Below are 16,607 nucleotides of genomic sequence, written 5' to 3'. Positions count from 1 at the left end.
CTCTTAACTATGCACAACTAATCTCTTGATTCCTTACAACATTCTTTTTAGAGGAAGTGTATGAACTGCTTGTCCCTTTTTCAAGGCATAATGAGTAAAAAGAGATGCATAAAGAAATACAGAGTTACTGGCAAATGTGTGTTCAAGGACTGTAGCGGATGCTAAGGAACAGAGCTGATGTATCAAAAAGATCAAAGTGGCTCTCAGTCAAAATTAAGGTTTAGCTGTACCTTGTACATATACAGGATGCCTAGGCAGATGGTGCGAAAGGCTTTAGTATTATACAGTGTAAGTGGAATTGCTAAAATTTCCAAGTTACCCAACAGGAACTAGGCCTATCTAATTCTTCCTCAAATCTTTTCAACATTACAACAGTCTGTGTTTATTTATCCTTGCTTGTTCCAAGGCTTTTAATAAGAGTTATAATTTCTTTTTATAGATACTTGATCCGACCTGATCCCTTGGCTTATGTTCCAAATACAGCACCCAGCCGAAAAGACAGCTTCTGCAATACAGTGGGACAAGATACCAGGGAGGAAACACAACTTTGATATGTAATTCATCACAAAATTAAGAGACACTTTTATACACACACAGTTTCCACCAACCATTTTGAAAACTGAATGGTACATTTTATTCAGATTCTGGAATCAAATTGACAGTGGGTAAGTCACCAACTTTAGAAACATGATCTCTAGAAATTCTAATTTTGGTGATTGTCAAGCTTTTGGCCTGTTCAGTATGGTAGTTGAACTTCATCTTAGCAGAATTGTGAAACTTATGATTTAACCAATATAAAGAAATGATGAAAGAAGTGATAGATTCCAACATATGTTTCACTTAGAAGCTTCTATGCATATTTATCAAGTTGACAGCATGCCAGTGACTAAGCTCCTGATGTACATCCTCAAAGATTATCTGATGCCCATAGACAGATGATGCATAATTTGTGGCAGAAAATATGTTAATACCTAAAGGCGCCAATGAAGCTGTATGCATCAAGAATCCAGCCTTTGAGATAATATTCAAGCTTAACTTGACACCTATATATTAGAAAAGCCTAGTTTGGTCCCATTGTCTCTAGGACTTCAGTGTATGTTCTATGGGCTTACAGAATGACACAGCTTAGTCACACTCATTGAGGTTCAGATCCACTCAAAATTTAGCCCAGAGGAGCCCATCTGGAAGAAACTCCCCATCATCTCACACAGGCATTTCAAAAGGTAGCATTTTGTAGAGCAACTGAAGCAGGACCCTTTTATTAGGGATACAGAAACAGCCCCCCCTATCTGCAAAACCTGGGAAGGAAGTATGTGAAACTGCAAACAATGGTAGCTCAGGTGAAAAATGACCCTTTTAACCTCAGGGAGGTGTCAATGAGAAGCCTTAGTAGATAACACAGAAGAGAGAACATCTCTTTAGGAAATGATTCATATCACAGAGCCTTCTTATCTCCACGATGATGACAGAACTGCAACTGTCCAAAGTATGCATATGCCCAGTCAGATTACCCAAATGTGATAAATTTTATATGAAATTATGTATCATGTTGAAAATGAGAGAAACTTATTACCCAGCCATAAAACAAATGGAATACTGCATTACATGAAAAAGCACCATGGATTTGAAGGTTCGATTTTGGCAGTAAGTATACAAGAAAGCACCTACTATTGTACCAAACACCTGAAGCTGCTACAGAATCTTCAGTCTACACATATAAGAACCTCAGAAGTTTTGCTCAAATCTTCTACAGAGGAAGCACGACTGTGCATGATCTTGCAAAATCATATGCTTGCTTTGCCATCAATCACAAAGGGGGAAGAGCATCCTTGAAGTAAAAACCCTACTGCTACAACAATCCAACTGCACAAGAAATTTGACATGCAGACTACAGTGAAAAGACAGATTATGCTTTGGATTCCCTTGATGTCTTACATGTACAAAAATAATCCACTCAAAAAAATATGTTTTCTTCTGTATTATTCAGAAAACCAACTACATGGCAGATTTTGTTCTGAAAAATAAAATGCCAAGTTGCCCAAAGAAAACCTCATTGATGCAATTATGCTTATAAGCATTGCAAGAATGTTGAAATCAAATCACATTCATATTAAGAATTACATATTAGGAATTTTTTCTCTTCCTCTTTGTTCTTCTGAAACTTAACTGTTCCATATGGCTTTAAGATTACTGACTTACAAGAAAACAGAGGACTTAGAGTAGACTGAAGTTGTCAGAACACTAGCACAAGAACAAGAGTTCCAGTTCTAAGAGGAAATTTCACTACTGAAAATTAGTACGACTACTATTCACTACTGAAAATCAGTACAAGTATAGGTTCTATACATATCTAATATAAGGATCAATGGGCATATATAATTCATTTTGACAAATCAGTTAGAACAGAAGTATAAGTTCATTTTTCAGTTGTTCTCACCTATTAGAAGTTAACTCTGAATTTTGCTGCCTCCTACATCAGTAGGCACATTTGCAAGCTACCTGTTCTGTTTGGGGACAGGAGGGCAGGCAGAATATCTTCAGCACTTCAATTTTCTCTACTTAGAAGGGAAATTCAGTGCCAATGAAAGGACTTTCCTAGAATGCAACTGAACCATCGATTGCTTTACTGAAACGACTTTCCTTAGTGACAATTTTAATTACTTACTGGATAGACTGTTGGTTTCTAGATAGATGCTTTAATAAAAAACACATATTGCTTATGCTTCAGTATTTATACTAGTTTGCCTATGAAGCAGATAAATTATCCAAATAAATTATTCATAGATGCTACCTACACTTAGATCTCTGAAGTTTGGTATAGACTATTGACAATGACAGGAAGTCTGCTTATATCTAGGATATACCTATATCCCACAATATGCTAGCCAGAAAGGTAGTAAGTTATCTAAATCTGTATCAGAGCCAACTACTGCCTAAGCAAGCACCGCTTCAGCAAATCCAAACTTCATAAGAATAATTGTTTTACTACATATGAATGTGGAACATACTACGTATGAATGTGTATGAACCCTGAATGTGTCAAGGGTTAGTTAAGCAGAGCCTAAAGCAGCAATGCTAAGGAACCTGTGTTTTTTCCACAGTGGCTGCCTGTGGAATCATTGAAATTCAAATAATGCAGAGCTGCCAGAAAGCGATATTACACTAAAGTTTTTTATATGGGTCTCATGTCAGGCATCCCCCCCCTCCTCCCCCACTACTTGTCTTCAGGCCTGTTCTCCAACCATACACACAAGATGAGGTTTCATGTAAGAGGGCCTGGAAACAGTCTCATTATTAATTGGAGCCAGAAGTAACGCATTCCAGTTAGGTGTCCAGAGGCCATGAATGTAGAAGAGGCAGGAAACTAACTCTACTCTGAGTCAGCCATTTATACAAAATTAGGAGAGCTGACATGCTGTCAGCGAGAGACAGCATGTAGGAAGTAGATCCTATCACTCTCCCAAGATGCAAGAACTGTTGAATCCAGTGTTTAGATTAATAAGCATTGAGATTTGAAAATGTTTTTACTTCCTACCAGACACCTGAAATGAAAGTAGAATAGAACTATGACCACCTTTTAAATGTTTATAAACAAAAATAAACAGAAGGTGGGGAGATTCACAACAGGAAAATAGCTCAAGCACACAGGAGACTGCCTAGCATAAGTCATGCCTATCTTCTCAATCTGACTCCTCAAAAAACTCATGTTAAGTAGAATTAGCATGTATTCAGTTACAATCTCTGCCACGGAAGGTAATACTAGCCTTAGGGAACGAATGGTCAGTTACAGAATCATCTCTGTCTTTTGATCCAGCTGGGGCCAGCTCCTGAGAAAGTTCCCCTACCAAGAAGGAAAATTGCTATAAGAGTCAGAAGATGAGGATTGTCAAATTCATTCAAGACACTGGTCTGTTCTGTGGCATAGGGAAATCTTTCAGCATGCGATCATGTGTACTGGAAGTGACTACAATGCTGTATTCAGACTAGCCTGGATAGTGATTTAAAATCAGTCACCAAGACAATTCTGGAGAATAAACCTCAATGCATAGGTATTTGTCTGTAAGCCACAGGCATCTGCTAAAGACATCTTACAGAAATATATACACATGTAGTCTGTGCTTTTTTGCCTTTTTTAATTTATAAGATTTCTGGATGAATTAGCTCAAGACCAATACGTTGAAGGGAGAACAGAAAGAAGCTTTCTGTTGCAGAAGCTTTTCAATAGAATAATGTTTTGAGACCTCAGGAACCACAAATCACCAGCTGGGTCTTCTGCATAACCAGCAAATAAATGGCAGCTGAACCAGTTGCAGGACATTAGCCCATCAGAAGAAAACCTTATGGTGTACACATGGGTAAGACACCACTGATAACCCAAGAGAATTTTCACAGAAGCAGTTTGAACAATGCTCACAAGTTACTTAGAGCTTGCCCCATTCACAATCCACCCTTTCCTCCAAGGGAAAGGGTCAATATTCTAAATCAAAAGACATGCATTTGTTACTGCTTCCAAACTGATTCTCTAACAAGCTATGGAGGTAAACTCATCTATCCATCCAATTCATCTCAGGTGCTAAGTGTTCCACTAATAAACTACCTGATTATTTTTTTCCTGTGCAGATTATCTGGCCATTGCAGCTGTATTTTTTTATTTTTTTATTTTATTTTTTTTTAAGCTGAGGCAGAGGGGAGGCACAGGAGATGTTGATTACTTTGTCTGTAACAGGGCTTGTTTCTGCAGAAAACTCCTTAAATCACCATGCAGAACTTCCTTATTATCAACTTCAACAGGAAAGAAAAAGACTAGGTAGAGGTACAAATGATAGCTAGAAACATACAAAAACACTTTATTTACCAACCCTTCTACTTCAGATTTGGACTTTTTGAACATTTACGAGCAACAAGATTTAAGCAATGTTTGAGTATTTTATGTAATCTCCTAATTCCCACCCCTAGTATAATTCCATTGTTGCCATCTGTACAGCCTCCATCACATTATAGGGGCAATTAAAAAAATCCTTAAATGCTTTTAAGAAATGGTGAATTCACATTAAATAAAGAGTTTAATACAGTTGAAGACTATTCATTCATAATAAACTAACTATAAACATTTTAATTAAGAGGAACCAGCCAAAAAAGACTTCAAATAATCCACAGGGCTTTGAGATATTCTGACATACTTGACACTTGCTACAATTTTACTATGCTCCTGCTGTGTTTGTGGCTTATGAAATACTACTCTGCATTTAGCAACTTCAGTTTTCAGGCTAACCTCTTCAAGTAATTTATTAGTATGTCTAGAAGGAAAAGGAACGCATTTCAGCTTAAGAACAGCTAAAATGATGAGTTCTCTCTGGGCATCTTAAAATCCTATGCAAATGTTTAGAAAATAATCCCGATTACAAGTGTAAATCAATGTAATATCTGAGGCAAAAAGATTACTTTTTAAATTGAATTGCACTGGAAATTTTTCATCTATGCTTTTTGTGAATACATCCATAAGAAACTGCGCTGAATAGGAACTGTTGGAATAGACTATTGCTATACACTAAACTATACAAGTGGTTGTTCCATGTCAGATAAAACATAACCTGAACATTTATAGTTTTCTCCTTTCTAAGCAGAATAATAATCAAAATGCCAGCAATTATAAAGGCAATTATAAAATCTAGTTATTAAAATTATCTTTGGAAAAGACCATTAAGTTACTTATGGATGCAAAATGTATTACATTTTTACCAGCCAACATCAGAATTAGAAGATTATCTCTGTTTACATTTCCTGAGATTAGTCTTACCTGAGTGCAGGAATCTGTTGCAGAAAAATTATTTTGCCAATATCCTTGTAGTCACATCAGTAAGAGTGCTTCTGAAATAATTAAGACTTTCTTGTAAAGAGACGGTTTCAAAGGAGAACTATGCTGCTCAAACCTCCCCCATAGGGAGTACAGCCTCCCCCAGAACTGTTTCTAGTAGACCAGCAACTCCAGTGCAGCCAGAGAGGCTGAACAAGCCCCCAGCCCAACCTGCAACAAATGGACCTGAGCCCGATCTCAGCTTGCACCACTCCAATACACTGAAGGATCTCCTATGGGCAAAGGGGAGCTTGCAAGTTCCAGCCCGTGGACTAAAAGAAGTAAGGAACTCTATCCCATCTCCTAGCACCAGAATACCTGTTTCCTGCCATCAGAATATCAGAAGGCCTCCTAAGCCTTTCAATTAGCATTTTGAAAGAGTCCCCACTCATGCCTAAAGAATTGCACCACACACCCTTGACCCTTTACAACTTCCTGCCACAGGGGCTCAAATTATCATCACCTCTCTCCCGCTCCCATAAGTTTACTCACCTCCAGTGAACCCATAACACTTCGAAACTTCTCTACAACCCACAGCTTGCTTGTAAATCACCCCAATTAGAAGATCTACCTGCATCTACAACCAGTCTTAAAGAACCTGCACCATGTCATACAAAGGGCATATCTGTTTCATCTGCAAAATAAAATCTAAAGATTTCCCTCCAGTACAACAGTAAAAACATGAATTTAAAATGCTTTTGTACCATGACTAATGTAGAATCAAATCTCACTTTTTTTTTTTTTTTTTTTTTAGGAGCCTATTGTTCAGGAAACAGATAAAAATGTTTAAAAATAGCTTAGGAAAACCACGTTACTGAAAGCAAGCAGCATTTAACAGCTTGTTCTGTTTCTGGTGCCAGATGCATATCCCTATTTGTTAGTGCTCACAGTACTCTAATTGCATAGTCATAATACACATTATCAATTTGACATACTCTGTAAACTTCACCAAATAAGCACGTTTTTTTGGACTTAATTAGAAAATTTGCATCAGCAAGTTTTGTCAGCTCTAGTACAGCATCCTGAATCAAGCCCTTTCTCACTAAGAATCATTATTATTGGAGTGTGTCTTGGTTCTCACCCAAATGCTATTGCAATCAGAATTTTAGCATGCCTTAGGTAAGTTCCTACAATCATATATCACGTCACACAGTCATAGGATCACAGGATCACGCTACCTGGAAGGAAGCTCAGAAAGTCTGCAGCCCCATCCTCCTGCTGAAAGCAGGACCAGCTGTGAGCTCAGATCAGGTTGCTCAGGGCTTTGTCTTGAAACCCTCCAATGGTGGAGACTGCACAGCCTCCCTGAGCAGCCAGCTCTACTGCTTGCCAGTACTCAATGGAAGAAATTTGTTCTGCATATCATCTGAGCTTCTCTTATTTTAGTACATGCCCTTCCTCTCTCATCCTCTCACTGTACACCACTGGGCAGAGCCTGACTTCACCATCTCGATAGCCTCCCCATAGTTACTGGGGGCTGCTGATAGGTGCCCCCAAAGCCACCTCTTCTCTAGGTTGAAAAGTCCCACTCTATCAGCCTTTTCTCATAGGGCTTGTGCCTCACCTCAGCCTGATAACATACAGGAGTTGTTCATGGATTACAACTTTAAATTCAACTTCAGAAGGATCAATTCTTCTATGGTGGAGAAGTTAGTATTACAGAACACAGAGAGTGGAAAGGACTTTTCCTGATACATGTGCTGATGTGAATAAAGTTGTACAAACATTTAGCTTTTTGTAAGAGAGTTTGAAGAGTTCATTATTTTTTACTTTTTCTTGGATATGTATGATATATTTGCTGGGCATTGTATTATAGCAACACATTTTTTGCATTGTACTAAAAATCCATCAATAAATAGGTTTCTTCATTTATTTCTTTGTCATGAAACAATCTTTTTTTTTCCTTTCAACAATTATTTTTTTTGTTTTAACTGTACTTTTTTTTTTAATTTGTAAATTTTATATTTGAAAATGTCCCAAAAATAACTTAAAAACTGAATACAGAGTGAAAAATTCTTCATCCAAGGAAATTTTGTAGTGTTTTCTCCTTGAACATGCATTACATGAAATTTGATGACTAAACCTGTCCAATATTGTAATTACTGTTTTTAGCAGGAGTTTTTCATGACTGTGTCATTTCCTGCTGAAATCAATGACAATGTTCCTAACATGCATTTTTTTTTTGTCTCAGTAAAAATCAAGCAATAGCAGTTAGTAAAACCACAACCTGAGCTACCTTAAAATAGTAATTTAAAACTCCTGTATTACAGATACAAAGTGATTTTCCTCTTGAGTTTGTGTTCTGTCTGAGTAATATTTCCTCATGAAGTAAAAAACCCCACACTTGAGAAAATACATATAAAGCAATTCATACAGACAGCTCTTGTATCTCTGTATTTAACCTTCTGTCTACTTTTCTGAATAATCTCCCTGGGCATTTAAAGCTTTTTGTGACACTGACATTATTTCTTTGGACAAAGATTAATACTCTCAAAATCATTACGTGGGGATGATAAGCAGAATCTCATCCTTACCTCCATGACAGGGCAGATCAGCTAAGCTGTTGCTGGCATATTAGTGTAACATAACCTTAAAGTACAAGATGGAGTAAAGAAAAAAAAGCTCCAGTTTCTTCCGGTTTTCATTGTTGGTCATTTTGGTCAAGACTCCTGATAATTTGTATTTTTCTCCTCTGGACTATCTTTAAATTGTTCAAATCCTTGGACATAATGGACAACACACAGAAATAACCTGCTAACCAAGAGGAAATAAAATTCCATGAAAGGTTTGGATGTAGAGCTTGGGGATATGGTTTAGTGGGGACTGTTGGTGTTGGGTTAGATGTTGGACTCGATGATCTTGGGGTCTCTTCCAACCTAGAAAATTCTGTGATTCTGTGATTCTGTGAAACAGTCCAAATAGCAGATAATTTACATTCATAATCAGATAGAAATTTGGGAAGTAATTTACTTACATAGATATTTGGATTGAAACTTTTAGCCTGCAAGGTTATTAAGCATAGTGTTATTTTTCCCTTAGCTATGAGGATACTTTGTACAAGCTTGAATATCCTAAAATGGAATTTAATAACTTGCTGTCAAATTACTCTATCAGCATTTATTTTCCATCTAGTTTATTGTATCTCCATAATAACACCTAAATGGATATCTTGCATGAGGTATTCTCTGCATATTTGACTACTGAGAGTAACAGCAGCTGTACATATTAAGAGAGTTTGGGCAAATCCTAATATTAGATTTTCTGAAAAGGAAGCAGTTTCCACCCATATTTCTAATGACTTATTTGCTGGCATAGGGTACCCTGTATGCTTTCTTCTTCAATCACATTAGAAAGCAATCTGAGAAATATGAAAGGATATTAAGAGTAATTACATCAGAGTAATATAATATTAATGTATTAATTTATTATTACCTGTTAATGAAAATCTGTTTCATTGCATCTTCACTGTTCTTTCTTCAGTGTAACAAGTTCACATAATCTTTTTCTATAATTTAAAACAACAGACTTAATCAGTCTCATCCAAACCAAATTAACATACCAAGTGCCATTTAGCCAGCTGTTTTGGCAGAGAAAACCTGCTTTGCTCTTTGCACTTCAAAAATTAATATACATCTGCTGCTTTGCTGACAGAGAAAGAACAGGCTGCCCACTATAGGTCTTTTCCTTTTACCTGACAGATATGTTTTCTCTTTTGTAGTGTTTCCCAAAAGAATTTCTGTTCATCTGTCTGAACGTAATAAGATCTATAATTATGTTATTGTACAGACAAGGAGAAAATGGCAATTTGCATATATCAAACAATGAAACACTAGGTGGACGTAGTATATGTATTCCCTGTGCATTGAGATGGAACCCAACTAGACATCTTCCAAATGTATTGTCCTAGTTTCAGTTAAACCACGACATGTATATACTTCATCATTAAAGAACCACTGACAATTGTCAAAGCTAGGTCCCAGAAAAAGAGACATTTTCTGATCAAAACGGAAGGTATTCATCACCCAGGTATTCTTCTGATATGTATAATTTATTTGCCTTATTCTTAATAGGCTTCTGCCCAATTATTAAACAGCCTGTGACAGAATTTTGTGGAGGAGGTAAAAGAGGCCCGAGGAGCTTTTCTATTAGATACACTGTGTTAAAAGAAACATAACTATCTGTCCTCATAACAAAGCTTTTGCCCCTGCAATAAGACGCAACCCAATTAGTACCCCTCAGAGTTTAAAGTTGTGATAAGTGTTCAGTTTGTCCTATTGAATAATATCAACATATTTCTTGCTTTCTCTCAGAAGGGCCTTATTTGGACTCTTGACTGTCAACTCTCAGCATAAACAACCAACCTTAACTCCTGGAATAGCAGAGTCATTTCACCAAGTTTTCCTGATGGACCTGATGAAATTGAATTATATATATATTTAATTTCCAACAGTCTAATTTTCATCTGGTAGTTCTCCATTTTCTTTCAATAAGAATTGTTTTATTTATTTGGTTATGTATTGACCTTTGATTTCAGTTAGAACAGTAAGGTGATCAGAATTCAGAAATTAGAAAAGTCAGAGTTATTGCTGAAAAAGACTTTGAAGCAATCAGGAAAACATTTCTCTTGGTGCACTGCCAAGGACAGGAGAAAGATCTTGTAAGTAAGTCATGTTAGCAGCTTTAAAAATGTGCACAAAAAGTTGTTCTTTTAATTGGACAGGTATTTTATCAGAAGAGAAGTTAGTTTGTAATAGTATCGCTCAATGACAGGAAGATGGAAGCAATCTGCAGGTTTCTGATTCTTCAAAATTCCTTTTTGTATTAAACATATCCCAAAATTTAATTTTAGAATAAATTATAAACATTTTAATAAAAGTAAAAATAACTCTTTACAACTTCATTGTTTCATTTTCATTTTCATTTTTTTTTTCCTGAGTAGGAGAAATGCAGTATGATGAATACTGAAAAAAAAATATCTAAATACAATAAATAAAGTATTAATAAATGATTTTCTCATATATGGCAGACCTTATTATTCAGATATTTTAATTTTAATTAATTAATTTCATTTAAATATTGGAATATATATGTAAAATATAGAAGTGAATTCAATACAATATTATAGTTATTCTTTTAATACGTATATAAATGCAAAATAACCTGCCAGTCTTTCAGTATGGTTGCTTTCAATACTAGTAGCAGGATAGAAACCTAAGAGGTATGATAGATTGTGGAGTACGTGTTTATTTCAAATGCATACATTTATTAAAACATGCAAAAATATGTACATTTATAGTAAAGATAGTAACTGCTGTTCCAATTGCTACCTGCCTTGTAGGTTATAAAAATAGGAGAAAGCTTAAATTAATGTAAACTTTTCAAATGTTAATGTGCAATTGAATGAATTCAAATCTAATGAAAGATTATGATTGATTATGTGTTCATAGCCTTGGAGCTGTGGATTGTGATAAATCACAGAGCAGGTAGCTTTGGCCATCTAAAAGTTCAGTACAGAGTTGAAAGTGACTGTCTAGGCTAACTATAATGTTAATGCAGACAGAGCAAAAGATAATTTCCAATGATCTGAGTGTACTTCTGCATTGTGATTTTCTTGATTACCCGAAAACGTCTTGTCAAAGTATTTTTTGGCTTCAGTAGGTTTTAACAGCACGATTCGATATAAGTTGGGTTATGCTGTAGAAAGAACAGTAGCTTCTAAGAAAACATTTCTAATAGACAGCTTTATTTCTATTTATTGGTTCAAATTTGATAAAATTATTAAAAAGGCAGCAGAGATTCATATCGCAGAACAGCAAACAATAAAGAAAAATAATTACAATTTATCTTATGACTTTTAAAGTGCCAAGAAGCTCTCAAGATACACACCTTGTTTTCCATTCTTCTCAGAAAAGAAGAAATGAAACATATTTTAAAGAAATTTCTTACCCACAAGAATTACCCATACTATTAAACCAAAAGAATTTGAATTCATTAAGATTATTTTTCTACAATATACTGTGTGGCAAACTTGAGTTAATAGAACTACCTATATTAAGGTTGACATAGTGACACACCATTTATTCACACACACGTATACACACACTTAACTGAATTCAGAATTTAACCTAATTTCAGACATGTTGAAAGAAGCCAGAACTAGGCATTATTAAAATGACAAAAAGTAAGATGAATATGAGTAGAGAAAAGTAGAAAAGGAGGAAGAAAAATAAAAGATGAATATGGTACTTTTTATCGTGGTTTCTGAATATGTCAATGTTTGCTTTTTTAAAAAAAAAGAAAGAGAGATGTGAGAAGTCATGAGTGAAGATCTACCTCACCAGCTTCTTGTCCACCCTACCTCATCTCAGGTTTTTGAAATAATTTCAAAGTAAGACAAAAACAAGCAAATAAGCAACTCCCACATATTCTATCAGTCCTTTGATATTTTCACTTCTTGAAGTAATGAGTTTTGAAGTCCAGTACTTTCAAGGTGATCACACAAATGACAAATTTCAAAGTGAACCTTAGAAAAAACTGTACTTATATTTTCAGATGCAAATTAAAGGTTGGCAGAAAGCTAATTGCATTAAAAATGCCTGTTTGTAAACATATCACAGTATCTTTTGCCTACTTTGTTTCAATTTAGTCAAACTGACTTTTGGCTGAATTGAATGAACGCATAAAAGGAAACTCTGGGAAGAGAAGAGCAGGAAATGTACCCACATAGGCAACCTCTGTGGAGAGTGCCTCTATTCAGTGCTCCACCATCTCCTCTTCCTCAGCAGAGAAAGCAGTCTTCTGTGAAGACTAAATTGTGAAAAGTCCTGATCTCAACCTTCTGGTGGTAAGGAAATTCCAGGAACAACTATGGAATGAGTGAGAAGAATCTATAGCCATTTCACCTCCTTCGCCTTCTCCTTCTCCAGCTTTATTTCGCTTCAAAGTTAGGTACCACAATATTTGGAGGATTGCTCTGGGATCTCAGTGAAATTTGCTCTCAGTGGATGCAGGGATATTGCAGTCCTGAAGCAAGCTCAACCAATTAGTCTTGAGTTACAGGGGGAAGAAGGCTTTCTTGAGTTCTCTTCCCCTTTACCAACAATATTTAACCTCCCAGAGAACCCATGCAGTTCTACCATCCTTTCCACATACAAAGTTATCCAGATGCCAACTGCTGAGGCTTGAGTTTAACTGGTGGAGGGAAAGAAGTGGGAAGGAAAAATGTACTATATCTTAGCTCTCAACACATTCCAAGCATTTTCTATTTCTTCATAATATATTGTTAGAAAGATCTGCAATCAGTTATTTCAAGATTTGGAATACATTTACATTTTACATAGCTGACTTGGTATTGTCTTTAAACTGAAGTCTCTTACAGTGATTACAGCGATTTGAATAACAAATGGATTAATAAACTGTGAAGTGCATTAAGTACTTTAGAAAAAAGACTGGAAAAGTATGTTAATAACACTGAATAGTACTTAATGAACATATGGAATGTATTCAAAAGCCATATGAAGTATTTTTTCAAGTATTCTGTAAAATCTTCAGGTATGTACTTTTATGATTTAAATTATACCTAGACTGAATTAATCTCATCACTACTTTTGCATAAAGCAATATTTATTTACTTTTACTGGAACATTTGTGAAGGTTTTTTTTTAAAAAACAGAAATATGTGACAGAGAAAAGAAGAATTACAATTTCTCTTTTTCTTTATACAAGTTCTCTTTGGATTTAAACACAGTTTTAAAGGAGTATTTAACAGTAGCAGCTATCTTAAGATTTGATTGTCTCTAGTTAGCTGTTATCTTAATTTTTCTTACAATACATATGGAAGTGTGGATGATGAATACTTAATCACATAAACTGGCCAGTTCACTGCTTTTATGCAAGTGAAGTTCAAGTATTACATGTAAAAATTTGTCATGGGACAAAAAGGGAATACACTTCATGTGTTGAGCTATGAGTTTTTCTTTAGTCCAGCAAAACTTAATAATTGAAGAAATATTACTAGGTTAAACCTTCTACACCTATTAAAACTTGTTTTCTTTTTATGTTACATCAAGCAACTAGACCTAAGATCTTGAAAGATCATCCAGTACAACTGCCTGAGTACTTCCAGGCTAGCCAGAAGTTAAAGCACGTCAATGAGGGCATTATCCAAATGCCTCTTGAGCACTGACAGGCCTCAGGCATCAACCACCCAGCTAGGAAGCCCGTTCCAGTGTCTGACCACCCTCACAATACAGACATTTTTCCTAATCTCCAGTCTGAACCTCCCCTACTGCTGCTTTGTGCCGTTCCCTCGTGTTCTATCAGTTCCCAGGGAGCAGAGGTTGGCACCTCCTTCTCCACTTTCCTGCCTCAGGAAGTTACAATGTCAAGTTTTAAGGCCCATTTGGAATCTGGGAGTGAGTTGAATTGTATGTGTAGAGATACACACACAGAGAAAACTGAACAAGGAGAAATCTCAACATGACTTCAAGAGTGTTGAGATATTGCTCCCAAACAGGATTAATTTTAACCAAGCCATTTCTGAGAATTATCTGCTTGTCTAACCTGTTTAACTACTCTGACAATTTAGACCCCACAACCTTTCATAGTATCTATTTAATGCCTCATTCCTCTGCTTGTTTCCCTAATCCAAATTGATATAATCCATGCTACACTCTAAATTCATTACTCCTTAAGTCATTGAAAACAGATACTGGTTTTCTCTGTGAAGATTATTTGATAACTTTTACCTTCTCCCTTCTCAGACTTAACTTATATCCCCAGTTCTGATGTGCTTTCTGGACTTCTGACCGTTCTCCTTCCTCCTCATCAGATCTCTTGAATGGACTGACATCTCCTTAAAAGAACAACACAGACTCATTACTTCAGGTTAAAACTAGCACTAGGGAAGTAGAATAGAAAGATTACTTCATTTATCCTCCTATCCAGTTCATAGACTGGGGAAAAATCTTTTTTTGTTAACTGTTAGATTTTTGATCCACATCTCTATTATTTCAATAACAGGTATAGCTTATAACCTGCTGTGCATCCTTTTAGCACAGCTGTGCAGCGTAGCTAATATGCCTTTTTCTTGCCTATTTCTTATTGTATGCTACTTTACACTTTAAAGATCTAGTTAAGTACATAACTTCAAGAAATAATTTAAAGGAATCAGAACTCCTTATATTAAAGCTATAAGCACTCTTGCATGTCTAAACAGTGGCAAAATTATTTTCAAAAAATTGTTTTTCTAGTTTACTTGACATAAAGGATTTTGTAATGATGCCATCTTGTGATCATGGTGAGAATGACACTGTCTCAAACTAAGCAACATTTAATTTTCATATTCTTCTAGGTTCAGGCAGCTAGCAAACAGAATCTTAGGATGAAACTGATGGCAGGGCATACTAGGTTTTGTCTCATTTCTTAGCTTGACCTAAAACCGTTTTCCCATGGTTAGGTTTTCATCAGGTGGCTAAACCTTAAGATTGTCCAAACAGAAGGTACCAAACACAACTGCCAATAGATTGAGTACTAAAAAAAAAAACAACAAACCAAAAAAAAAAAAAAAAGAAAAAAGAAAAAAAGAAAACAAACAAACAAACATATTTGCCTATGTGGAACTGGCACTAGAATTTTCTTTGAAAATGCATTTCATAAATGGCTTTCTATTCAGTTTTATAGATAAATTTAAATACACCATTTTAACATCAGCAAAACTGAGGCAATGCAAATAAATCAGTGCACTACGCACAACCATCTCAAGAATCTACCGATTTTACTGGTGTATAACAAGAAGGCAAGATGACAGGGAAATGGGATTATGAAAAATTCAACTGAAAATCTGGAATCATCAGAGATCACATTTTACAGTGGTTGATTCTAGCAGTAACCTACTGGAAGACATTTGTAGAACCTATTTGCTCCACTGATACTCCATGCAAAGATGCCCCCTTTATGTATTAGACAGCTATTTAATATACTCACAGAAAATCTAAGATTCAAGTTGTTTATAAGGCTTCATTTTCTAACTAAAAATTCCTCAATATACACATTTGTTTTCATGATCTAAAAATTTCAAAATATGTCAAATGAAAAGACCATACTGCATTCTGCAAGTAACTTCCTTCCTATTAAAGAAAATTGGGAAGGAAAAGAAAATGAGAAAGATTTTTTCATTTCCACTTAACAGATTGAATAAAAACCCAGTACATGGCTGGGGTTTTATTACAATTAGAATAAAATGGAAGACTATATTAGAGACGTTTTAGTTAATTTATATTTTAATAATTAAAAGTTCTGACAGTAATGAGTTACTAAGATCAAGTACAACAAAAATTAACAAATTTAATTATGGGTGTTAATATGTGGGCAATTCATAAACAACTATTTTTCAGGATCAGTGTCTCCTAATACCTTATGTGAATTCCTGTAAAATCTACAGAACATTAAAGTGTTCCCTCTTCTCTTGGCTAGTTATGAACATTTATCATTTGATTCAGATGTTACTAAAGCTTAAATATTCATTAGAACAGAAGATCCTTGGGCTGTAGCCACAGGGGGACATGCATATGAAGAGTCCTGTGCATTTCTGTTATGCAGTCACTGGCTGTAACTCAAAGGACATTTTCACCACTGGATCGGAAACATTTCTTCCCCAATGGAACTGTGTGGGTCTCATGTGCTTTCCTACACGGGTTTGCCTCATGGAGTCAAAACACACGGGAGTTAACCTGGAACCCCTTCCAACTGGGAA

At 35.6% G+C, this 16,607-nt stretch overlaps 1 protein-coding gene across 6 annotated transcripts in view; it reads left to right on the top strand.

Moving 5' to 3' along the window:
- KCNT2 (potassium sodium-activated channel subfamily T member 2) overlaps positions 1-7,726 on the top strand; it is a 149,022-nt gene extending 141,296 nt beyond the window's left edge. For all 6 annotated transcript variants that reach the window (XM_068689867.1, XM_068689869.1, XM_068689866.1 and 3 more), the window contains one exon: positions 440-7,726. In XM_068689867.1, the coding sequence (XP_068545968.1) occupies positions 440-551 (112 nt within the window). In that variant the 3' untranslated portion in view covers positions 552-7,726. The remainder of the gene's footprint in view (positions 1-439) is intronic.
- The last annotated feature ends 8,881 nt before the right edge of the window (positions 7,727-16,607 follow it).

Source organism: Anas acuta, chromosome 8 (genome assembly GCF_963932015.1).
Source record: "Anas acuta chromosome 8, bAnaAcu1.1, whole genome shotgun sequence".
Taxonomy (NCBI): Eukaryota; Metazoa; Chordata; class Aves; order Anseriformes; family Anatidae; genus Anas; species Anas acuta.
Note: the sequence above shows the minus strand (reverse complement) of the source record. Positions and strands in the feature narration are given on the sequence as shown.